Source organism: Octopus bimaculoides, chromosome 5, assembly GCF_046866305.1.
Source record: "Octopus bimaculoides isolate indiv1 chromosome 5, ASM4686630v1, whole genome shotgun sequence".
In the NCBI taxonomy this organism is placed as follows: domain Eukaryota; kingdom Metazoa; phylum Mollusca; class Cephalopoda; order Octopoda; family Octopodidae; genus Octopus; species Octopus bimaculoides.
In genome coordinates, this window is record NC_142932.1 from 120,879,641 (window position 1) to 120,902,524 (window position 22,884).

A 22,884-nucleotide genomic window follows, 5' to 3' on the forward strand; every position below is an offset into this window, starting at 1 on the left:
CTCTTTGTGTCCTGAGTTCAAATCCGACCAAAGTCAACTTTGCTTTTCATCCTTTCGGGGGTCGATATAATAAAGTACCAGTTTAACACTGGGGTCGATGTAATTGACTTACTCTCTATCCCCACTAAAATTATTGGCCTTGTGCCAAAATTTGAAAGCCATTATTATTATTATTATTATTATTATTATTATTATTATTATTAAGGTGGCGAGCTACCAGAATCGTTAGCACTCCAGGTGAAATACTTAGCAGTATTTAGCCCATCGCTACATCCTGGGTTCAAATTCCGCCAAGGTTGACTTTGCCTTTCGTCCATTTGGGGTCGATGAAATAAGTACCAGTTACATACTGGGGTCGATGTAATCGACTTAATCCCTTCCCCCAAATTTGAAGCCTTGTGCTTCCAGTAGAAAGGGTTATTATTATTATTATTAAGGCAGTGAGCTGGCAGAGATGTTTGGACAGCAGGCAAAATGCTTAGCACCATTTCTTCTGGCTTTGGGTTCTGAGTTCAAATTCTGCCAAGGTCGACTTTGGCTTTCATCCTTTTGGTGTCGATAAAATAAGTACCAGTTACACACTAGGGTAGATGTAATTGACTTACCCCCTCTCTCGAAATTGCTGGCCTTGTGCTAAAATTTTAAATTGTTAAATGAAATCTACTGGCTGATAAAATGTATGAGTACCAGTAGGATACTGGGGTTTGATTCCATCAATTGTACCTCTTGAGATTTTTGGTTTTATGTCAAAAACCATCATTATTATTCTTATGAAGTTTACTGTTTTGTTTGTTTGTTTGTTTGTTTGGTGACTACATGCTAAGGTTTTCCGATTTATCTGACCCTCGTTTACCAGAAATAAACCAAACGACGAACACTCGTTACTCTGACATGATATACTTTACCGGCTTGAACTGGATTCATTATATAATATCTGACTATGAACTGACTGATGTCCCTCACCTCTATGCTAAAATGCAAGATAAAGCATAAATCTTTCGAGTTCAAACGACTGAATGATTAAGTAAACAAACTTCAATGTTAAATCTGTACAGTGATTTTAAACAAAAAAACCCAAACTATCATGTTGTATGTATGTATGTTGTATTGCTTAGAAAGTTAAATACTGCTCACTAGAAACTACAAACTTCAAGTTTGTGGCTGGTTTTAAAGAAGATGATGTCTCTAGACAGTGTGTCAAGATTATAAATAATAATAATAATAATAATAATGGAATTAATAAAAAAAAAAAGAAAGAAAAAAAGCACAAAGATGAACATATTGTTAAACATTGCTGGAGAGTCTTTTTCTGGAAGTTAGCCATTATCTTGTCAGCTGTACACTGTCTCAATTAGCCCAGATCTGGAAGAAGAGAAAAAAAAAACAACAACAAACTGTTCTAATGGTGTAATAATGTAATGAGTAGTCAGATCTCGTGGTTATTAACAGTGATGTCTTATATCGTATATAGGATATATATATATATATACACGCATATATGTATATATATTAGAGTAAAACATGTTTGTATCATTTGTAAATAAAAAGAAATAAAAATGAAAAATACAACAAAAAACATACTACTATAGAAAAATGGTTGAAATGGTGCCTTTCTTTGCATGTATGTAGTGTAATATTCTGTATTCAGATTTGATCAAATGTTGACATTTTTACACTTTTATTTCATTTGTATGTATATATACACACATATATATATATGTCAATTAATGAATGATAAAAGGACAGGGATAATGCAATAACCTTCATAAGCTTACAGCTGTTTCTGCTATAGAAAGCATTACACAAAACTGAGTGCTTGTGCAACATCTTATGCCTTTCTCTGAGCTAGTGGAATGAAATCATCATCGTCATCACCATCACCATCACTTAATGTCCATTGTCCATGCTGGTATGGGTTGGACAGTTTGACTGGGCTGGCCTGCTGGAAGGCTCCACCAGGATCTGGTCTGATTGGGCATGGTTTGCTATGGCCGATGCCCTTCCTAATGCCAACCTCTCAGAGTATAGTGGGTGCTTTTTACATGCCACTGGCACGGGAGCCACTCAGGCGGCTCTGGCAATGACCACGCTTGAATGGTGCCTTTTATGTGCCACTGGCATGGGGGCCAGTTAGACAGCACTGGCCTCAACTACGCGTGAACGGTGCTTTTTACGTGCCACTGGCACAGACGCCAGTCAGGCAATACTGGCAATGGCTATGACAACGATTTCACTTGACTTAACAGTATATTGCCTGATGATTGAAGACTACTCTTAAATGGGCCGGTTATGTGACACTGGCCTAGGCCACAGCCTCACTTGGCTTGCCGAGTCTTCTCAAGCACAGCATATCTTCAAAGGTCTGTCATTTGTCTTTGCCTCTGAGAGGCCCAGCGTATGAAGGTCATGTTTCCCACCTCATCCCAGGTCTTACTGGGCCTACCTCTCCCACTGGTTCCATCCACTGTTAAGGTGTGGCGCTTCTTTATGCAGCTGTCTTCATCCATACATAACATGACCAAACTAGCACAGTCGTCTCTCTTGCTCACCACATTTGATGCTTCTTATGTCCAACTTTTCTTTCAGGGTGCTTACACTCTGTTGCATATGCAGACTGACATTACACATCCAGCGGAGCATACTAGCCTTATTACTTTCAAGCTTACCCCTGTCCTCAACACTCACAGCCCATGTTTCACTGCCATGTAGCATGGCTGTTTGCACACATGCGTCATACAGTCTACCTTTCCTTCTGAGTGAGAGGCCCTTTGTTACCAGCAGAGGTAGCAGCTCTCTGAACTTTGTCCAGGCTATTCTTATTCTAACAGCTATGCTCTTAGACCATCCACCCTCACTACTGACTTGGTCACCTAGGTAACGGAAGCTGTCAACTACTTCTATTTTTTCCCCCTAGCATGTGATGGAATCTGTTTTCTGTACATCTTCGGTGTTTATTGCCCCTGTGCATCTGTCACACACAAAAACTATCTTCCTAGTCAACCTTCCTTTGATATTGCTGCACCTCTTCTGTATCCATAGCTTACACTGGGCACATCTTATGGAGTTTCTACCTACACCTTTTCTACAGATCGAGCAGGGCCATCTACCTGAAAGGATTTGTGATTTGTCTGCCTTCCTTCTTACTAAGACTTTGGATTTTGCTAGATTGACTATAAGGCCCTTTGAGTGTACACTTTGCTTCCACACCTAAAACTTCTCCTCTAGCTCTGGTAGTGACTCGGCTATTAGAGCAAGGTCATCGGCATAGAGGTGCTCCCAGCAGCATCCTGTCTTGAATTCCTGTCATTGCCTGGAGGACGATGATAAGTGGGGGCTGAGGACTCTTAGTCATCATAGTCCTCCAGGCAATGACAGGAATTATATATTTATTTTGGAAAGCATTTAAATAAGAGTGCTTGGCTACTTGCAGCCGAAACATCTGTAAGCTAATGAAGGTAATTACGTAACTCCTGGTCGTTTGGTCATTTATTAATTGATATTATGCTATGTACTCTCCTAATGCTGTACTCTAAAGCTTAAATGTTTTGAATTCTAACAATGCCTAAGTGAAATCATTATATATTTATTATTCTTAAACAAGAATATTATTGACGATGACTTTGAATTTTCAGCCTGTTAAGCCATTATTGGACTGCAATGCATTGAAGTTAATCTTGGTTTTATATTCTCTCTGTTGATTTAAAATCACTCTTGAGCTTCGTGGAGTGATAATTAGGTTGTAGGGTGGATTGTTATGGAGAGGTATTTTGGAGAAATTTTTATTGATTAAATTACAAGTCATGTTATTGTTTAGAATTTATTCATGTATGTAGAACTATGTAAGCAGGTGTGAATATTTAGGTGTATCCTTTTTGGTAGGCAGGTATAGGATGGGTCGGTAGTTTTAGTATAGAGTAACCTATCAGATTAATCATCATCATTTAACATCCATTGTCCATGCTGGCATGGGTTGGATGGTTTGACCAGCACTGGTAACCTGGAAGGCTGCACCAGACTCCAGTCTGATTTGGCCTGGTTTTCCACGGCTGGATGCCCTTCTTAACACCAACCACTCCAAGAGTGTAATGGGTGTTTTTATGTGCCATTTGTGTGACACCAGTATCTGCCATGGCTACAATTTCACTTGGCTTGATGGGTCTTCTTCCTTAGCATGACATAATCCCAAATATCTCGGTCATTTGTCATTGCCTGCATGAGGCTCAACACTAGAAAAGTATGTATATATATATAGGGACCACTCAATTTTTATTATGGCCAGTAGATATGTATAAATAAGGGGACATCATCAGAATGACAATAGCTGTTCCTTTGTTCTTATCATAGATGTTTAGTGATGGAAGGCCAGTCAAGTCATCATAATCATCATCATTGTTGTTGTTTAACATCTGCTTTCCATGCTGTCATTGGTTGAGCGGTTTGACTGAGGAGTGGCAAGCCAGGAGGCAGCACCATGTTCCAATCTGTTCTGGCAAGTTTCCTACAGCTGAATGCCCTTCCTAGTGCCAACAACACCGTGAATGTAGTGGGTGCTTTTTACATACCACCGGCACGAAGGCCACTCAGGTGATACCGTCATCGACCACGATCAGTCTTCTTCTTCTTTCGTTCGGACGGACGTACGTACGTGCATACGAAAGAACGGACGCAAGGACGTTCGTTTCGTTCGGACGCACGTACCGTTCGTTTTCGCCGGGACGGACGCACGTTCACGCGAAACGAATGGACGCATGTTCAGGCGAAACGAACGGACGCATGTACCGTTCGTTTTCGCCGGGACGGACGCACATTCACGCGAAACAAACGGACGCACGTACCGTTCGTTTTAGCCAGGACGGACGTACGTTCACGAGAAACGAACGGACGCACATACGTTCACGTGCAGACGAATAGGGACGGACGCACATTTGTCCATAGTTCATTAGGACGGACGTACGTGCAGACGAATAGGGACGGGCTCACGTGCGTCCATACGTGTAGACGAAGAGGGACGGGCGCACGTGCGTCCATAGTTCGTTAGGACGGACATACGTGTAGACGAAGAGGGACGGACGCACGTGCGTTCATAGTTCGTTAGGACGGACGTACGTGCAGACGAAGAGGGACGGGTACACGTGCGTTCATAGCTCGTTAGGACGGACATACGTGCAGACGAAGAGGGACGGGAGCACGTGCGTTCATAGTTCGTTAGGACGGATGTACGTTGAGGCAAAAGGAACGGACGCACATACGTTGCTTTTAGATCGGACGGGCGTGCGTTCGGGCAAAAGGAACGGACGCTCGTACGTTGCTTTTCGATCGAACGGGCGTGCGTTCAGGCAAAAGGAGCGGACGCACGTACGTTGCTTTTCGATCGAACGGGCGTGTGTTCGGGCAAAAGGAGCGGACGCACGTACGTTGCTTTTCGACCGAACGGGCGTACGGTCAGGCAAGAGCGACGGGCGCACGTACGTTGCTTTTCAATCGAACGGGCGTACGTGCAGACGAAGAGGGACGTTGCTTTTCAATCGAACGGGCATACGTGCAGACGAAGAGGGACGTTGCTTTGCGATCAAACGGGCGTACGTTCAGGCAAGAGCGACGGGCGCACGTACGTTGCCTTTCGATCGAACGGGCGGGCGCAAGTACGTTGCTTTTCGGTCGAACGGGCGTACGTTTTGCCTAGAGCGACGAGCTCATGTACGTTCAAGCGAGGGGCGCACGTACGTTGCTTTTCGATCGAACGGGCGTACGTTCAGGCAAGAGCGACGGACGCACGTACGTTGCTTTTCGACCTGGCAAAGTTTCTACAGCTGGATTCCCTTCTCAACGCCAACCACTTCGAGTGTGTAGTGGGTGCTTTTAACGTGTCACCGGCACAATGGCCAGTCAGGCAGCACTGGCAACGACCAAGTTCGAATGGTGCTTTTTATGTGCCACCAGCACAGGACCGGTCAGCTAGCACTGGCAACGACTACACTCAAATGGTGCTTTTGACATAACACATGCTAATTTAGTTAATTGTCAGATAGAAATTTAAGGTGCCTACGTGATAACTGTAAACCTACATTTGGGCCACCCTGTAATTTTGGTAACGGAATCTTAAAGATTTGGATGCTAATTCTATTATTCTTCTCTCTGGCATAAACGGAATTTCTTACCAATGCTGAGATGGACAATACTATGGAGTTTCAATGGACATAGTTTATTGTACATAAAATAAATGTCTGTAGATTTCACATAAATGTACAAATTCCTTTAAAATAAGAACAAGCAAAAATAGGCATAAAAATATGAATGTATTTTTTTTTGTACAGAAAAGTGTTTTTTATTTTCTTCTAGATTAACTTTTCACCTGAGTTGGTTCTTCATCTTTGGCTGATTCAGAATCAGCCCTTTTATCTGTTTTATCACAATCTGCTTTCATGTTAGTGTCAGCTTCTGTTTTGTCCCTGGAATTTTCATTGGTCAAACACTTGACGCCCTTTCTTTCAGGAATTACTTGAAACAGAGATTTGCTCCAATCTTTAGTCTTGGTATATTGCAGAAGAATCTCAAATACTGTTAAAAAAAAAAAAAAAAAATTCTGTTAATCTAATAAAAAAATAAGGTGCAGAAGTTATCAACATCATCATTTAACTTCTATTTTCCATGCTGGCATGGGTTGGACAGTTTGACAGGAACTGGTAAAGTCAGGAGATGGTTTTTACAGCTGGATGCCCTTCCTAGAAACAATGCCAAAACAGACACTGGAACTCGGTGTGGCTCCTGGTTGGCCTTTCCAGCTCCTGTCAAACTGCTCACCCCATACTAGCATGGAAAACAGACGTATGATGATGATGATGAAGAATTATAATAGTTTAGCTTTCAAAAATTATAGAAATGCTTAATGTTTAGAAATAATACGTTTCTAAATCTCTCAGAGAGATTTATGCAGTAGTGATACGATGAAGTAGTTGTATGCTGTCAACTTAATTATTTTATCAAATTCAATACTTATCTATTCACAGGAAAGTATTGTAGTTCGCTTGAAGCATTGTGTATTGTTTGTAAAGAATAAAAAGTTTTGAATGGTACAACAATGCACAATAATACAAACAATGGGCTATATACCTGTTGTAATTTAGTTATACATAGTCCGATGATATTTCGGAATACAATTCTTTCTTCAGATATTCTTAGACAGAGTCGCTGCTATAATCTGTTTTCCAACGGCATAGTTATGATGAAAGAGCTGTTGGAAAACATTATAGCAGCAACTCCAGCTAAGAATATCTGAAGAAGGAATTGTATTCCGAAATATCATCGGACTATGTATAACTAAATTACAACAGGTATATAGCCCATTGTTTGTATTATTGTGCATTGTTGTACCATTCAAAACTTTTTATTCTTTACAAACAATACACAATGCTTCAAGCGAACTACAATACTCCCCTGTGAATAGATAAGTATTGAATTTAATAAAATAATCTGAATGCTAAGGAGTTAAAGATAAACCACCAGACAGACCCATAGCTCATTTCAACATTTATTGAAGAAAAAAACTGCCCATAGTTACTGTGCAGTTAATTATCTCCCCCTTGATACACCCACTGTCTTTTTCAAAATATTCACTATCATGCAAACCTATCTACAGCAAACACAGTTATTAAACCATTTTGTTGATTTAAGAGCACGGAATGCACTCAAGATATTTTTCATATGTTATATGACAACTGGGATTTGTAGGTGATCTTTTGAAATTATTGGATAATGGCTGGATTAAAATGTTTTCAAAGTTGGGTGTCTTTCCTGTGGTAAACATCCACGGCTGGATTTTACTGAGGCAGGTTTTCTATGGCTGGATGTCCTTCCTGTTGCTAACCCTCGTCAATTTTCATGCAAAGTTCTTGCAGAGTAATGGAAATGAAAGGCACTGTTTATATGAAGAGACAAGCATTTTTATAACTATCACACAATGCCAAGACAAGGAGACTCAAACAAGCATACATTATGCAATTTTTTTTTGAGGGGGCACTGAAATGATCCTGGCTTTAAGGATATTGCAAAAGGCCTGGTTGGGGGGGGCCAAACCTTTGGAGTTCTTTAGAAAAACAGAAACACTGCTGCAATAAATGTGTGAATTTGAGAGGGAAATATGTTGAACAAAACCTTAATTAACTGATCCTCCTGTATTTTCTTTTATCCAAAGCCAAGAACTTTTCAGCACCCCCTCATACAATGGGTTTCTTTCAGTTTCCTTAATTAACTTGGGGCTATAGTAGAAGACACTTGGACAAGGTACCATGCAGCGGGACTCAACATGGAACTATGAGGTTGGGAAGTAAGCTTCTAACCAGATCCGTACATGTTTGTCAATGATAAGAAAATGCATACAAGACATCAGTTTTGTGACACATGTGGACATGTTAGTCAGACATTGAACAAAGATGTCAGATGGATTGTACCAGTAATTCTTAAGGTCCAGCCATGTCAAACAGTACTATGTGCCTGTGGAATACCCAGCCACTTGTAGAATGAGAAAGAAGTTCAGATGATCAAACTGGATCACCATTGACGAAACCAAGAGAGACGTGTTTACTGTGGGTTTAGTAAAGGACTAACGAAGGGCTAGACTTACCGTGGTTCACTGTGAGCACCTTCCTGGACTTCATTTCTAAATACTGTGATATGGGGAGTTGGGCATGAGAGATGCTGGCCTCCACTGCCAGACGATGGCAAAGACCCTGGAACAAAATAAATTGTGAAAAAGTTAACTGAGACAAACAAAAACAAAACAAAAAAACTATAATGTAAATGAAAACTCCATCCAACTTAATATAATCCTATCCCAAGTAATGACTGCAAAATGAAACATTGGTGAAAATGAGGATATTTCTACGAAATACCAAATTTTCTGGAATCCAAGTCAAGGATGTTTGAATGTTTACATTACACACTGCCATACCAAATCCTGGCGATGAGTTACTTGAGAACGCACATCATGCTCAGTAAAATCGCGGCTGCCCTTGCATGCAGGCATGTTCCCTACATCCCGCTTCAGCTGAGTGATTCTCGTCTTATGGGCTTGTGGGTGATGGTGTCATGTGAAAAGCACCAGTGGTCACATAAAAGCACCCAGTACATGCTGAAAAGTGGTTGGCGAAACTAGATTAGTATAGTGATCTCGTTTGCTGTGAAGTGGTTATCTCTCCTGTCAGTGCATAGACATGTGCTTCTTTGCAGTTGTAAGGGATTTTGACTTATTTCTAGTAATGTAGGGGCTATCCTGCACCGTCTGTTACAATTGAATTTTTCCTTTTTGGTTGTATATTGCATATAGCTGCCTATCTGACTGTGACCATGTTGGAGCACCACCTTCAACCAAACTAACTGGCAGCGGGACTTATTCTTTGTAAGCCTAGTACTTATTCTATTGGTCTCTTTGCCGAACTGCTAAGTTACGGGGACATAAACACACTAACATCAGTTATCAAGTGATGGTGGGGGACAAACACAGACACAGAAATATATACATATGACACGCTTCTTTCAAATTCCACCTACCAAATCCACTCACAAGGCTTTGGTTGGCTTGAGGCTGGAGTAGAAGACACCCAAAGTGCCACACAGTGGGACTGAACCCAGAACCATGTGGTTGGTAAGCAAGCTACTTACCACACAACCACTCCCGTGCCTATAAATATACATATATATATATATATGCATAATTCTTTGTCTGTTGTATTCATATAATGTCAGTATACATTTGCCAGCTTTTTCCCCAGTAGCTTAATAAAAGCACTGGTGCCTGCAAAACTGAGTGGTCTCAATGGTAATTGGCATGAAGCTGCTATGATATTTTGCGTCATTATCCGACAAGGAAAACTCAGCAGTGAATATTTCGTGTATTGTGTCTTTGTCCAATTTCCCGTCCGTTAAGTTTTCGTCTAGTTTCCTGTTTGCTCTGCTTTTGTCTAAACTACTTTTCCTTATATTCTTTCTGTTTAACCCTTGATACACACACACATATGATAGTCTTCCTTCAGTTTCTGTCTACCTAACTCATTCACAAGGCTTTTATCAGTGTAAGGCTAGAGAAGACTACATTTGCCTGAAATAAGAGGAAGAAAAAGTGCCTGTCCACCAGCCCAGGCAAGAATCAAGATAGATCAATGTCATGGAAAGCATTATTTCCTTACCTTATAATGATTGTGGTCCACAAGACCTCCAATCACATAGACCTTGTCTTCTTGAAGATCATCTAAGACATTGTCTGATTCACTAGACAAATAAATAAGAGAGCTTTTGTCAAACAATTCACTGTACTTTTCAGGAGAGAAGTTCACCTAAAAAAAAACAAAAAAAAATGTAAACAACGTTTGATTTTTTTCCATTTTTTCGTTTGTGTTTTTGAAATAGACTTTGCTTTTGTTAACAATCATAGTGGTGGCCAGTGCCAGTAACACGTAAAAGGCAGCCACTACACTTTTGGAGTGGCTGACATTAGGAAGGGCACCCAGCCATAGAAGCCAAGCCAAAATCAGACTGGAACTGGTATAGCTCTCTGGCTTACCAGTTTCGGGAACCTGTACCAGCATGGAAAGTGGATGCTAAACGGTGATGATTTTTACAGGAAGGAAAGAAAGAAAAAAACATGGGTATAAATGATGAAATTATCAAGAACTCCCTCATCACAGAAACAAAAAAGGAAAAAAAAGGGGGGGGGGATTAAGCAGCAGAAGATGGAGAGGAGGTAACGGGTTGCACACCCCAAAACAAATGGTTTGTTCAGTTGTGCCTTGCAGACATGATTGTAAAAGCGTTGCTATGGAGAATGGTCAGCGACACTTGTGCTGTAGCAACTGCACTCCACCTTGTGGGGTTCCTTTCTCAATTATGTTCCATTTTTGATATACTGTTAATTCAAGAGTGCCATTTATGTGAAAACTAAAGATGTTATTAATTCCAAGACATACAACATAACTTGAAAACCAACAAAAAAAAAAAAAAACACACACAAAAGAAGATTCTGGACATTTATACAGAAATTATTAGCTTTTATCTGTTTTAATAAATAATTTGTACATATTTTTACATGTATTTTATTTGAGTTTTCCACTTCAATATTTCTTTTCAAGTCTTTTAAATATTTACACTTTTAATTACATTTGCTAAGATCGACCTAAATCAACTGAAGTTGAAGTTTATTTTTGTTTCATTAACTTCTTTAAAAAAAGAAACAGCAGAAAATTTAAAGGTGCAAAAGACTCAAGTTGATGTAAGTTTGAGGTAAGCATGTAGATTCCATTTTTGAATATATCATTAACTTAAGGGCGCCATCTACGGGAGAACTACAATATTTGTATTTCTGAGTGACTACAAATGAAAATAGTAATTTCAAAGTGAGTACATTGTAACTTTAGCAAAACTGAAATTTACCTGATTAAAATTAAGGAATGTATCTTCACAAAGAGATACAACAGGGAAATTTTTTTTTATCACAGTCAAGCATTTACAGAACAGTGACAAGGGTTATTCCCCTCGTATAGCTCAGTTTGTTAATAATTGCTAAGAGCGAGTTCCAAGGACTTGGCTTAATCCATAGAGATTATTTTAGACAATATATTAATCATGGAAAAATTGTAAATTGCAGGACTTTCTGAATGGCTTGCATATCGAAAACTGTTGCCATCAACGTTCTTTTCGAATCTGTATGTAGCAGGGATTTGAAACAGAATCTCTGGATACACGGTCAGATATTATGAGCGAACCACAAGTTTCCTGTGATCGGTCCATTAAGCAACCAATTAGTGTTAAACCATTGCTTGATTCCATTTTCTAGAATCTTCTCTTTGTGCCTTATATAAAGCTGCTTTTAGTGCCAAAACTCTTTGCAGAGTGTTAAAAACAGCCGACCCCTTCACACATCTCACCAGGCAGCATTGGAGGTGATTGAGTGAAATGTGCCTTCACTCTTGACAGGGACATTTGCAAGAACTCCAAGTTCTTGGGACAGACTCAATCAAACATACACACAATATGTCATAAGTAACTTCTGATGACACGGTGCAGCTTTCCCATTTCTCCCCAGATGTCATTATTGCCAAATTTACATCAGATCACCCCCTACTGGCTTTTAAAAATAGGAATGCATTGGATGATGTTGTCACAATTAGAATATGGAACAGTCATTACTGAAATTACATTTGTTACAGGCCTAATCAATGAAGACTGACCTTGAGATATTCACCAACAACATATGAAACATTGTATCCTATGTGAGCCATTTCAAATTATCGTATCATAAACGATGTTATAATATTTAAATGGCTCAGTGGTTAGAGTGTCAGGCTCACAATCATGAGGCCGTGAGTTCAATTCCCAGACTGGGTTATGTGCTGTGTTCTTGAGCAAGACACTTTATTTCACATTGCCCCATTTCACTCAGCTGTGGAAATGAGTCACAATGTCACTGGTGCCAAGCTGTGTCTTTGCCTTTCCCCTTGGTATGCATGAGTGACTGCTGGTCCTCCATAAATAACCTAGCCTGGACTTGTACCTCAGAGGGGAACTTTCTAGGTTCAATCCCATGGTAATTTGTGACCGAAGAGGGGGAGGGTCTTTAATGTTTAAATAAAGTGTTAATCTGACATTCAAATAGTTTGAGCTCAGCAGAATTTGAACTTAGATCATTGAGAGCAGAAACAAATCTTGCAAAACATTTTTCCATTAATAAATTAAATAGAAAGTCAAAGGTTACTTGTTTCTATAGAGCAGTGGTTCCCAAACTTTTTCAGGCTGCCACCCCCTTGACAGCCAGGCTACCTTCCTAGCGCCCCCACCTACCAACTAACCATCACAAACATAGACCTCTTTCTGAAGCAAATTCAAAGCAACTGTATTTCACAAATAAAACTTAACCTAACGAAGCCATCATTTTGTTGTTTTTACATGAACCATTACCTCATTATCGTCCCACTTTTCTTCAATATTCCCTTGGACCCCCCCCCCCCCCCCAGGGGAGCAATACCACCCAATTTGGGAAGAGTGGTACTTCTAGAAAAAAAAAAAAAAAAAAGAAACAAAAACCAAATCAATAATCATGTTGGCTTACATCCCATCTACTGCAGTCACCAATGTTGTCTAATCTTTCCTGAGTCTTGCCACTGCATCCACAAATGTAGAGCTGTAAGAGAGAGAATAACCAAAATGAGAATATTATGAATGAACTGTTTTCATGTCTCTACAAAAGAGCCAAAATCTTCACCAGCTTCTTTGAGTGTTTGTTTGCGAGATACCCAAAAAAAACTGTGATGCTACAAAACTTGTGCACTTGCATTCTTCATTTTTTATATTTTCAATACGTTAATCAAAGTAGCAAGTAAATGAGGACAGTAGTGATTAGCTATGAAACTCCCAGACAGACATATTAATTAGTCAGGATAGGAGGTGAGGGTACTGACCATCAATTCTATAGATTGGTCATGGGCAAACTGCACCCTGCAGGACTTTCTGAATGGCATGCTTAAGAAAAAAAAAAAAGGAATTTTATTCCGAAATATCATTGGACTATGGATAACTAAATTACAACAAGTATATAGTCCATTTTTTGTATTATAGTGCATTGCTGTACCATTCAAAACTTTTTTATTTTTTACAAAAAATACCTTGAATTTTTTCATAGTATGGACATTTCTCATGTGGTCCGCTTCTTGTAGAAGGTTTCCCATGCATGCTGTGGACACTACCAAACTTGTACGGCTAATGTGTGTGCAGCTGTGAGGGAAAATCGTCGAATCACCATCCGTGAGTTGTCAGAGGATGTGTAGATTAGTTACAGTTCAGTTCAGTCTATTATCACTGAAGATTTGGTATGAGACACGTGTCTGCCAAGTTTGTGCCAAAGCTGGTTTCGGCTGACCAAAAAGACACTCGGGTTTCACTTGCACAAGATCTCAATTGTGTTGAGAAAGATGAAAAACCTTTTGAAAACTTTGCATAGGCCTCTGAACTGGTATCGCCAAGCTTTTAGCAAAATTTGATGCAGATTCTCTGCTCAGCTTTCTCTGTAATGGTCAATGGGACAATCACATGCTACACACCTTCCTTCCAAGCACTGCTGTAAACAATGGAAGTGAGCTGAAGGTCAATCTGTGCAGTTTGGCTTCTTTACTATGGCAACAGTTCGGACACTTATTGATCAGGTCACGTATTTCTAAGCTCTTACAGCTAATACAGTCATACAAATGCATTTGGTGAGAAACTGCATGGTTTTATGATGGCCATCAGAGCCTGTATAAGCCTGACTCTGATGTTTTATTCTTAGTTTCAGCTCTCATTGACATCTTAAATTGCATTTAGGAGTCTGTTTGTATCATTTTGTGCAAGGGAAACAAGGAGAGGTCATAACATTTGACACTTAAGTGTCTGGGTGAGGAAGAGCTAATTGACATGTCGTTTAATACCAAGAGCAACTCAGATTGAGCAAACAGATCTTATGAATCAAAACTGTTCCAGCCATGACCACACAGTTTTATTTTCAGATATGATGTCTCTGGATCTACAACATCTAGTGTGTATGTCCAAATATTTCGATGGTGTGGTTGTAATTTGGCTGGGATTTAGTTGCTATTTCCAGCCGGTTGAGTGTCCTTGTAGGGTAAGGCAAAAGAGAAAGAAGTCTGTGGAAGAAAAACCTTTGTTATTTAAGAAGCCAGTATGAAAATAGCAACTGCTATTAATAAGGCCCACTGGATGTGGAAAGGCGATATGCAACAGGTTGGGAGGGGGGGGGGGCGTATGGAGGTACCGGAAAAGGAAGCAGAGGAGAAATAGTAACAAGGAAGACTGTGATACTGATAAGCTTGTTTCCCAACCAGATGGTCCAGGGTTCAGTCTCACTGCATGGCACCTTGAGCTGGGGCCTTCTATTGTTTCAGGCCAACCATAGCCTTGTAAATGGATTTGGTAGATGGAGACTGTAAGAAGCTGGCCATGTGTATGTGTGTGTGTATATATATAGCTATGAGTGCGTTTTTGTCTCACATCACCACATATCAACCAGTGTTGGTGTGTTTACATCCCTGTAGCTTAGTGGCTCGGCAAAAGAGACTGATAGAATAAGTATCAAGTTTAAAAAAAAAACAAGTACTGGGGTCACCTCATTCGACTAAAAATTCTTCAAGGTGGTGCCCCAGCATGGTCGCAGTCTAATGCCTGAAATGAGTAAAAAATACTTAATGTTTGTGACATTACCTGAAGGGGGTTCTCCGCACGTCGGTTCAGTGAGTAGCAGCTCTGTAACTGCTTCACAAGCTTCATGACATCCTGGAATTGAACAAAATAAATACGTTATTTACATTTGATGGATATTTGTCCTCATCTTGTTTGTTGTCAACAACGTTTCGGCTGATATACTCACGGGCATATGACATAGTGGTTAAAAGTGCGGGTTACTAACCCCAACTTTCCGAGTTCAATTCCAAGCAGTGACCTGAACAATAACAATAATAATAATAATAGTAGCATTGAAAATTACCTTAGGAATGATAACCCAGGTTCGAAATTTCCCCAAGACACCTGATGAAGGCTGGAGGGTATATCAGCCGAAACGTTGTGTTAACAACAAACAAGATAAGGACAAATATCCGTCAAATGTAAATAATGTACACAATTCCTATTCTCTTAAATATAGAACTGAATTAAATATGAATATAAAAAAATGCACAATTTCAAGAACTAAGGAATTTTTAGCTGATTCTAAGAGTAATTAGAATTCGGTAGGCATAGATAACAGGGTTATTACATCACCATCGTACCACTGTCCACCTACCCGTGGTCGTATGGGTCAGACAGAATTTCATCAAGGCAGATCTTCTACAGTGAGGTCTCCTCCCTGTTGCCTATCATTACCTGTTTCAAAGGAAGGTAATATTTCCCCAAGACCGGACATGTTTTCATGGAAGATTGGATATGAAAGACATTGTTAGCAAGGAGATAGCAACACACGCATATGTATATTCCAGGAACATGCCTCCTAGGTTAGCAGTGCCTACCTTGAATAAAATAGATCGATAGCAACATTTTCCTTTTATAGCAAAATATGCACCTAATTCAATAAAATTATGAAGGTTACTCTGATTCATCATCATCATTATTGTTTAACGTCTGCCTTCCATGCTAGCATGGGTTGGACAATTTGACTGAGGACTAGCGAGCCAGATGGCTGCACCAGACTCCATTCTGATCTGGCAGAGTTTCTACAGCTGGATGCCCTTCCTAACGCCAACCACTCTGAGAGTGTAGTGGGTGCTTTTACGTGCCACCGGCATGGGGGCCAGTCACATGGTACTGGCAACGGCCATGCTCAAAATGGTGTTTTTTACGTGCCACCTGCACAGGAGCCAGTCCAGTGGCATTGGCAACAACCTCGCTCAAATGTTTTTTCAAGTGTCAGTAAGGCGACGCTGTTGCCCCTGCTTTTCAATCTCAGTATTTAAGCTATGCATAATACTGCTGTAGTACACGTACTGCGTACACTCCTACAACACTGTTTCCTTTACGTGTTATAAAGGCAGAAGTAAATCTGCCTTCAACTCAGTCACACAGCTGTGTTTCGCTTATTTTTTGTGTTTTACTACTTAAATGTCACCAACTGCCTACCCTGAGTAATTACTGATGGCTAATGCCTGGTATATATGATGATGGATGTCCATTCATAAGGGCAAGAGTAGAAGACACGCAAGGTGCCACACAGTGGGACTGAACCTGGAACCCATGAGGTTGGGAAGCAGACTTCTTACCACACAACCACACTTGTGCCTATTCATGGAAACAACTTTCATCACCATCATCGCTTAACGTCTGCTTTCCATGCTGGTATGGGTTTGATGGTTTGACTGAGGACTGGCAAACCAGAGGCTGCACCAGGCTCCAATCCACTAATGTCAACCAATCCGAGAGTATAGTGGGTGCTTTTTACAGCCAGGCAGCACTGGCATCGACCACGCACAAATCGTGCATTTTACGTGCCACCAGCACTGGCATCGACCACGCACAAATCGTGCATTTTACGTGCCACCAGCACTGGCATCGACCACGCACAAATTGTGCATTTTACGTGCCACCAGCACTGGCATCATTATTTAATGTCCATCTCCTATGTTGGCATGGATTAGACAGCTTGATAGAATCCAAAGAGCCAGCAGACCGTGCCAAGTTTCAATGTCTGCTTTGACTTGTCTTCTATAGCAGGATCCCTTTCTTAATGCCAAACGCTGACGCTAACCGCCAATGACAATGATTAAAATAGAGAATTATATCGAAATCAAACCAAATTCGACGACTGGCACCCATGCCAACCGCTCCTTCATTGGACACTAAACTCTGTTTGTGAAGACCTGTTGGGGCAAGTGAAATCGAAATTGAACCATATTCGATGAATGGCACCTGTGCCAGTGGAGCACTAACAGCACCGTCTGAGCGTGATCATTGCCAGAGCAGCTGTCTGGCTTCCGTGCCAGTGGCACGTGAAAAAACACTTGAGCTAGGTCGTTGTCAGTGTCGCTGGACTGGCTCCTGTGCAGGTGGCACGTAAAAGCACCCACTACACTCTGGGAGTGGTTGGCGTTAGGAAGGGCATCCAGCTGTAGAAACTCTGCCAGATCAGATTGAAGCCTGGTGCAGCCATCTGGCTCACCAGTCCTCGGTCAAATCGTCCAACCCATGCTAGCATGGAAAGCGGACGTTAAACAATGATGATGATGATAACACTAATAATATTGGAAAGATAATGTTGGCAAGACCTACCTTTTCAGACATGAAACTATCAAATGAACAGTCAATGACAACTTTCATTTGGCATTTAGATTGCTTCATGGAATTTTGTTTCAAAGCTTTTCTAGAGGGACCCACATCGAGCCCTTTCTCAACTGCTTCTGCTTTACGTTTCTTCTTTTTCAGCCGTTCATGTTTCCTGAAAATATATTAAACAAACATAGATGGAACTGTATCTACTTTACACATTTCAACTAGCCATTTTTATATATTGTGCCACCTGACTGGCACTCATGCTGGTAGAATGTAAAAAGCACCATTTGTGTGTGGTCGATGCCAGTGCCACCTGACTGGTACCCACGCCAGTCACATGTAAAGAGCACCATTTGAGTGTGGTTGATGCCAGCACCCCCGCTCTGACTGGCTCCTGTGCCTGTAGCATGTAAAAATCACCATCTGAATGTGGCCGATGCCAGTGCCGCCTGACTGGCTCCTGTGCTGTAGAAACACTGCCAGATCAGATTGGTGCCTGATGCGGCCACCTGGCTTGCCAGCCCCTAGTCAAACTGTCCAACCCATGCCAGCATGGAAAATGGACATTAACAATGATGATGATGATGAAGGGCAGTGTAAGACAGAATAGGGGTAGAGATATGGGGAAGAGTGGATGGGTAGGTAGGTAGGTATTAAAGGAGTGACAGATGGTTAGAGATGGGGATAGAGGAGAAGAATGCAGGAAGTGGTGAATACCATTTGGGAAAGGGAAAGAAATATAATAGGGTCAGGTGGGGGGAGGTGATTAGTGAGAAGACAAAAGAAAAAGGGGTGGGTGGAAAGCAACAGTAATAATAACACTGGAGACTGATGAATAAATGGGTCTCCATATGTGTATATGCAAATCTGGTCTTGGTATTTGCTCACTGATTGCAAACAAAGCCACCATTCATACAAAATGGCGTCATTTGTCAGAAACCATCATCATCGTTTAACGTCTGCCTCAATAAACTCCGTCCAACTCATGCAAGCAAGAAAAAGAGGATGCTAAACAAGGATGATAATAACACTAACACAGACTATCAAGTGTGTCATTTACTAAGATGGCTGGATATGATTTCATGAAGCTTCAGCTATTAATTCTAGAAGGTCAACCGACCATATACGGGTCCCTTATGAAAATATATATCATATTAATTGCTATTTCTGCTTTATTGCTTTGTGTTCATTCATCTTTAGACACAACTTTGTTGTATTTGTATTGAATAACAATAAACAAACTGGAATGTGTTGCTTGCTTGTCTTCTCAAATGAGGACAACAATAACACATACATCTGCACACATATTCTAGTGAAAATGAATTCCATATGTGGCCAAAGATTCCATTAAAAATCTGTTTTTTTCTTTTAATACTATGCTATTCTCAACTTTGCAGTCAAATTAAAAACATTTCAACATTTCCCAAGCTAACCTGGAAGTAAATGTCTATCTCTGTGTAACATAACCGACATTTGTAACTTTCAAAAACAGCAACGGGAATCTGTATTTTAATACAATTCTCAATAGCTTAGTTGACTTCAAGTAATTTTATGCTCAACTTCCATAAAGGACAAGCATATCATCAGTGGGTTCTGCATTTCCTTATAAAGTTATATAAATGTTAGGCTGTTAAAATTCCTGTTAAGGTTGCGTGTTAAACATGATATCTAATCATTACCATCGGTGAGATGGAGTTCATTGAGGCAGATTTTCTATGGCTGGATGCTTTCCCTGTTGCCAACATTCACCAGTTGTCAAGTGAACTATTTCTCCTTGGCTGGAAATATTCTCATAGGAGACTAGAAAAAAAAATGGCACCTGCTTACAAGTATCACCTGCCAAGACAAACACACACGCATGCACGTATGGCAAGTTTTTTTCAGTTTCTGTCTACTAAATCCACTTCAGTAGGCCTGGGGCTATAGAAGTTCAAAGTTCCATGCACTAAAAAATATCTTTGAAGAGTTTCGAAGAAAACTGAATCATTTTTTCTTGAAAATTTAAATTAGGATTAACAATAAACAGGGTACCCACCACAGGGTAGAGCCACTCACTATGGAATTACTTAAGAAACGAGCAGGCATGGCTGTGTGGTAAGATGTTTGTTTCTCAACCACATGGTTCTGGGTTCAGTCCCACTGTGTGACAGCTTAGGCGAGTGTCTTCTGCTATAGTCTGAGGCTGACCAAAACTGAAAAAAATCTGTTGTGTTTGAGTGAATGTGTACAACCCTTACTCATTAACGTTTTCTCAGATTCCTTGAGTTCTGAGTGTTTCCTCACGTCTGTCCACAAGGCTTTGCTTTGTGGGCACGAGGTGTTTTGGTATCCAGAAGACCCAAAAGGCAGGTAAGGCTATGTAAGTGCTACGGAAGGACCGTTGTTATGCTCCTGGTTAAATAAGGAGTCTAAGGCAGGTCGTCGTAGTCATCAACATCACCGTTTAACGTTCGCTTTCCATGCTGGCATGGGTTGGATGGTCTGACTGAGGACTGGTGAACCAGAAGGCTGCATCATGCTCAATCTAATCTGGCAAAGATTCTACAGCTGGATGCCCTTCCTAATGCCAACCACTCCAAGAGTCTTAGTGGGTACTTTTTATGTGCCATTGACCATAACTATGCTCTCACCTGACTTAACAGGTCTACACAAGCACGGTATATCGCCAAGGATCTTGGTCACCTGTCACTGCCTTTATGAGGCCCAGTGTTCGAATGGTGCTTTTTACATACCACCGGCACAGGTGCCACTGGCATTAACCCCGAAAGGATGAAAGGCAAAGTCAACCTTGGCGGAATTTGTATAATAATAATAATAACAAAATTCCTTCTGATTCCCAAGGCAAAGATAAAAGAACATTACAAGAAAGAATTACAAAAACACTGCAGTTAATGATAAGAATTCGGCATATAACTTCTCATAACTTCTTTAGTCATTGGAATTTTCAGAAATTTTTTGCTAACTTGTATTCTACACACAAGAATTCACATGACTATGCAAAAAACAAAAAAAACAAAAAATTTTTAAATTTTTCGAATATTTAAAAAAAAAATCAGTTTAAAACACGGACAGTTCAAAATTTTGGCTTAAATCCCGGCAACGGACCATTAAATGTGCTTATGGGGCGAAATAATTCGGAAAACATCAAAATGTCAGATTGCCGAACAAACGAGGAGAGTATGAATGAGGTGGTCATGAGATGTGCTAAAAATAACAGCTAAATAATCCTTAAATCAAGCAACAATTTTTCTTTTCTATTTTTTTTTTTTTGCATAATCGTATGAATTCCCATGTGTAGAATACGAATTCGAAAAAATTTTTCTGAAAACCACCCAAAATAAAAGTTATGTGGTGGGGTTATATGCCGTACGTAAATGAGAATTCCACCCAGAAGGCATTATAAAAAAAAAGGTACAGTTGATGATATTTCTTTCTGTTATAGACACAAGACATGAAATTCTGGAGAAAGGAATCGGTCGATTACATCAGATTTCTTTAGGTAGGGAGTTGAACAACTGGGGGCGAAGGTAAAGAATACGTACACTGGTGGGTAGGTTTAGAGTCAGGGGTTAGGATTAGGGTTTTTGTTACGCCGAAAACCAGTGTTGTACGTATTCTTTACCTCCGCCCAACTGGGGAACCTTCGTTAGTTTAGCAATTATTTTATTTTATTTTTTTTTGCAAGTTTCAGCAGAAGTCCTTTTTATATATATTTTTTTTTAAGCAGGCAGTTGAATAGTTAAGAACCTCTAAATATCAGATTGGTACAATAGTATTTTTGCTCGTGATTTCGAAAGTGGTATATTTGGAAGCTGGTAGTATCTATCGGTTACATCAGTTTTGGAAGGGTTAGTCAACTACATCGACCCCAATAAGACGAAAAGCAAAATCGACCTCGGTGGAACACGAAGTCGGACGAAATGCCGCTCAGCTTTTTTGGCTGGCGAGCAACAGATGACGGTCACATTACAAGGAAGAATTACAAAAAGTGCAGATAATAATAATAATAATTTATTTGGTAAATTTTCAGATTAACTACCGCACGATATTCACTAGGGTATGAGGGTTAGGATTACGGTTAGGGTATTCCGTCCCTAACACTAACCCTAAAATCCTAACCCTGACCCTAAAACCCTAGTGAAGATCGTGCGGGTGTTAATCTGAAAATTTACCATTTATTTATTAATAACGTTTGAGGGACATAAAAAAATATGAATTACAAAATAGTTGGGGACAGTAGCTGTAATTAAGTGTGACAGAAAATAACATTTCTCACGATGAGCAAACAAGGGAGACATAATGTGGAAGAAATAGCAAATAACTTTCAAACCACACAGAAATATTTTAAGCAAAGGAAGAACACGTTGAGTATTGAGGTCCAAGACACCTTAGAATAAAAAAAGGGAGGGGGTATATCACAAATAGAATACATTTAATTACAGTTCTGCTGGACAAGGGTTGAATAATATGACTTTAATTACAACACTTACCGTTTTTCTTTCTTCACTAATAACCATCTTTCACGTTTCTTTAATTTCCGAAGTTGATTTTTCGACAAACCATTTCTATTCTGAGATTCGTCTTTTATTCCTTCTGCTTCTTCTTCTTCTTCGGCAGGAGTATCCACGATCTCCTCCGTCTGTTTGTCTTCACTGGACATACCTGTGTCTCTCCTCCACTCTCTACTTCTTAATTACAAACACCGCGTGGAGGAAATATCACGTGCTTTCAGCTTTGACAATAACACAGCCTTCGTACAAAGGTGATAAATTAGCTTTACTCTCCACATAAAGGTTGTAGGCTGGCAGAAAACTTTGTGGAGATGAGTTACGTCCCTTTAATTCCCAATTTGATTTCTTGCTAATCTTCAACTTTCTGTTGCTATCTTTTGCTAAAATATGTTGTCGGCACTCCGTCGGTTACGACGACGTGGGTTCCAGTTGATCCGATAAACGGAACAGCCGGCTCGTGAAATTAACGTGCACTCCACAGACACATGTACTCTTAACGTAGTTCTCGGGGATATTCAGCATGACAGTGTGACAAGGCTGACCCTTTCAATTACAGGCACAACAGAAACAGGAAGTAAGAGTG

At 40.3% G+C, this 22,884-nt stretch overlaps 1 protein-coding gene across 1 annotated transcript; it reads right to left on the reverse strand.

The window, feature by feature from the left end:
- Positions 1 to 6,181: 6,181 nt before the first annotated feature.
- LOC106877295 (tRNA (guanine(9)-N(1))-methyltransferase Trmt10A) lies at positions 6,182 to 22,614 on the reverse strand. The gene is made up of 7 exons (XM_014926164.3): positions 22,281 to 22,614; positions 17,791 to 17,956; positions 15,238 to 15,309; positions 13,097 to 13,168; positions 10,182 to 10,328; positions 8,621 to 8,726; positions 6,182 to 6,558 (listed from the first exon to the last, which is right to left on the reverse strand). The coding sequence occupies exons 1-7, from the start codon at positions 22,448 to 22,450 to the stop codon at positions 6,341 to 6,343; spliced, it is 951 nt and encodes a 316-aa protein (XP_014781650.1). The 5' UTR covers positions 22,451 to 22,614; the 3' UTR covers positions 6,182 to 6,340.
- Positions 22,615 to 22,884: the final 270 nt, after the last annotated feature.

Coding starts and splice junctions, on each gene's coding strand:
- LOC106877295 (XM_014926164.3), bottom strand. CDS start 22,450: ATGTCCAGTGAAGACAAACAGACGGAGGAGATCGTGGATACTCCTGCC. Junction 15,310..17,790: donor ATAGTTTCATGTCTGAAAAG/GTAGGTCTTGCC, acceptor GTTCAATTCCAG/GATGTCATGAAGCTTGTGAA. Junction 10,329..13,096: donor GTGACTGCAGTAGATGGGAT/GTAAGCCAACAT, acceptor GTTTTTTTTTAG/GTGAACTTCTCTCCTGAAAA.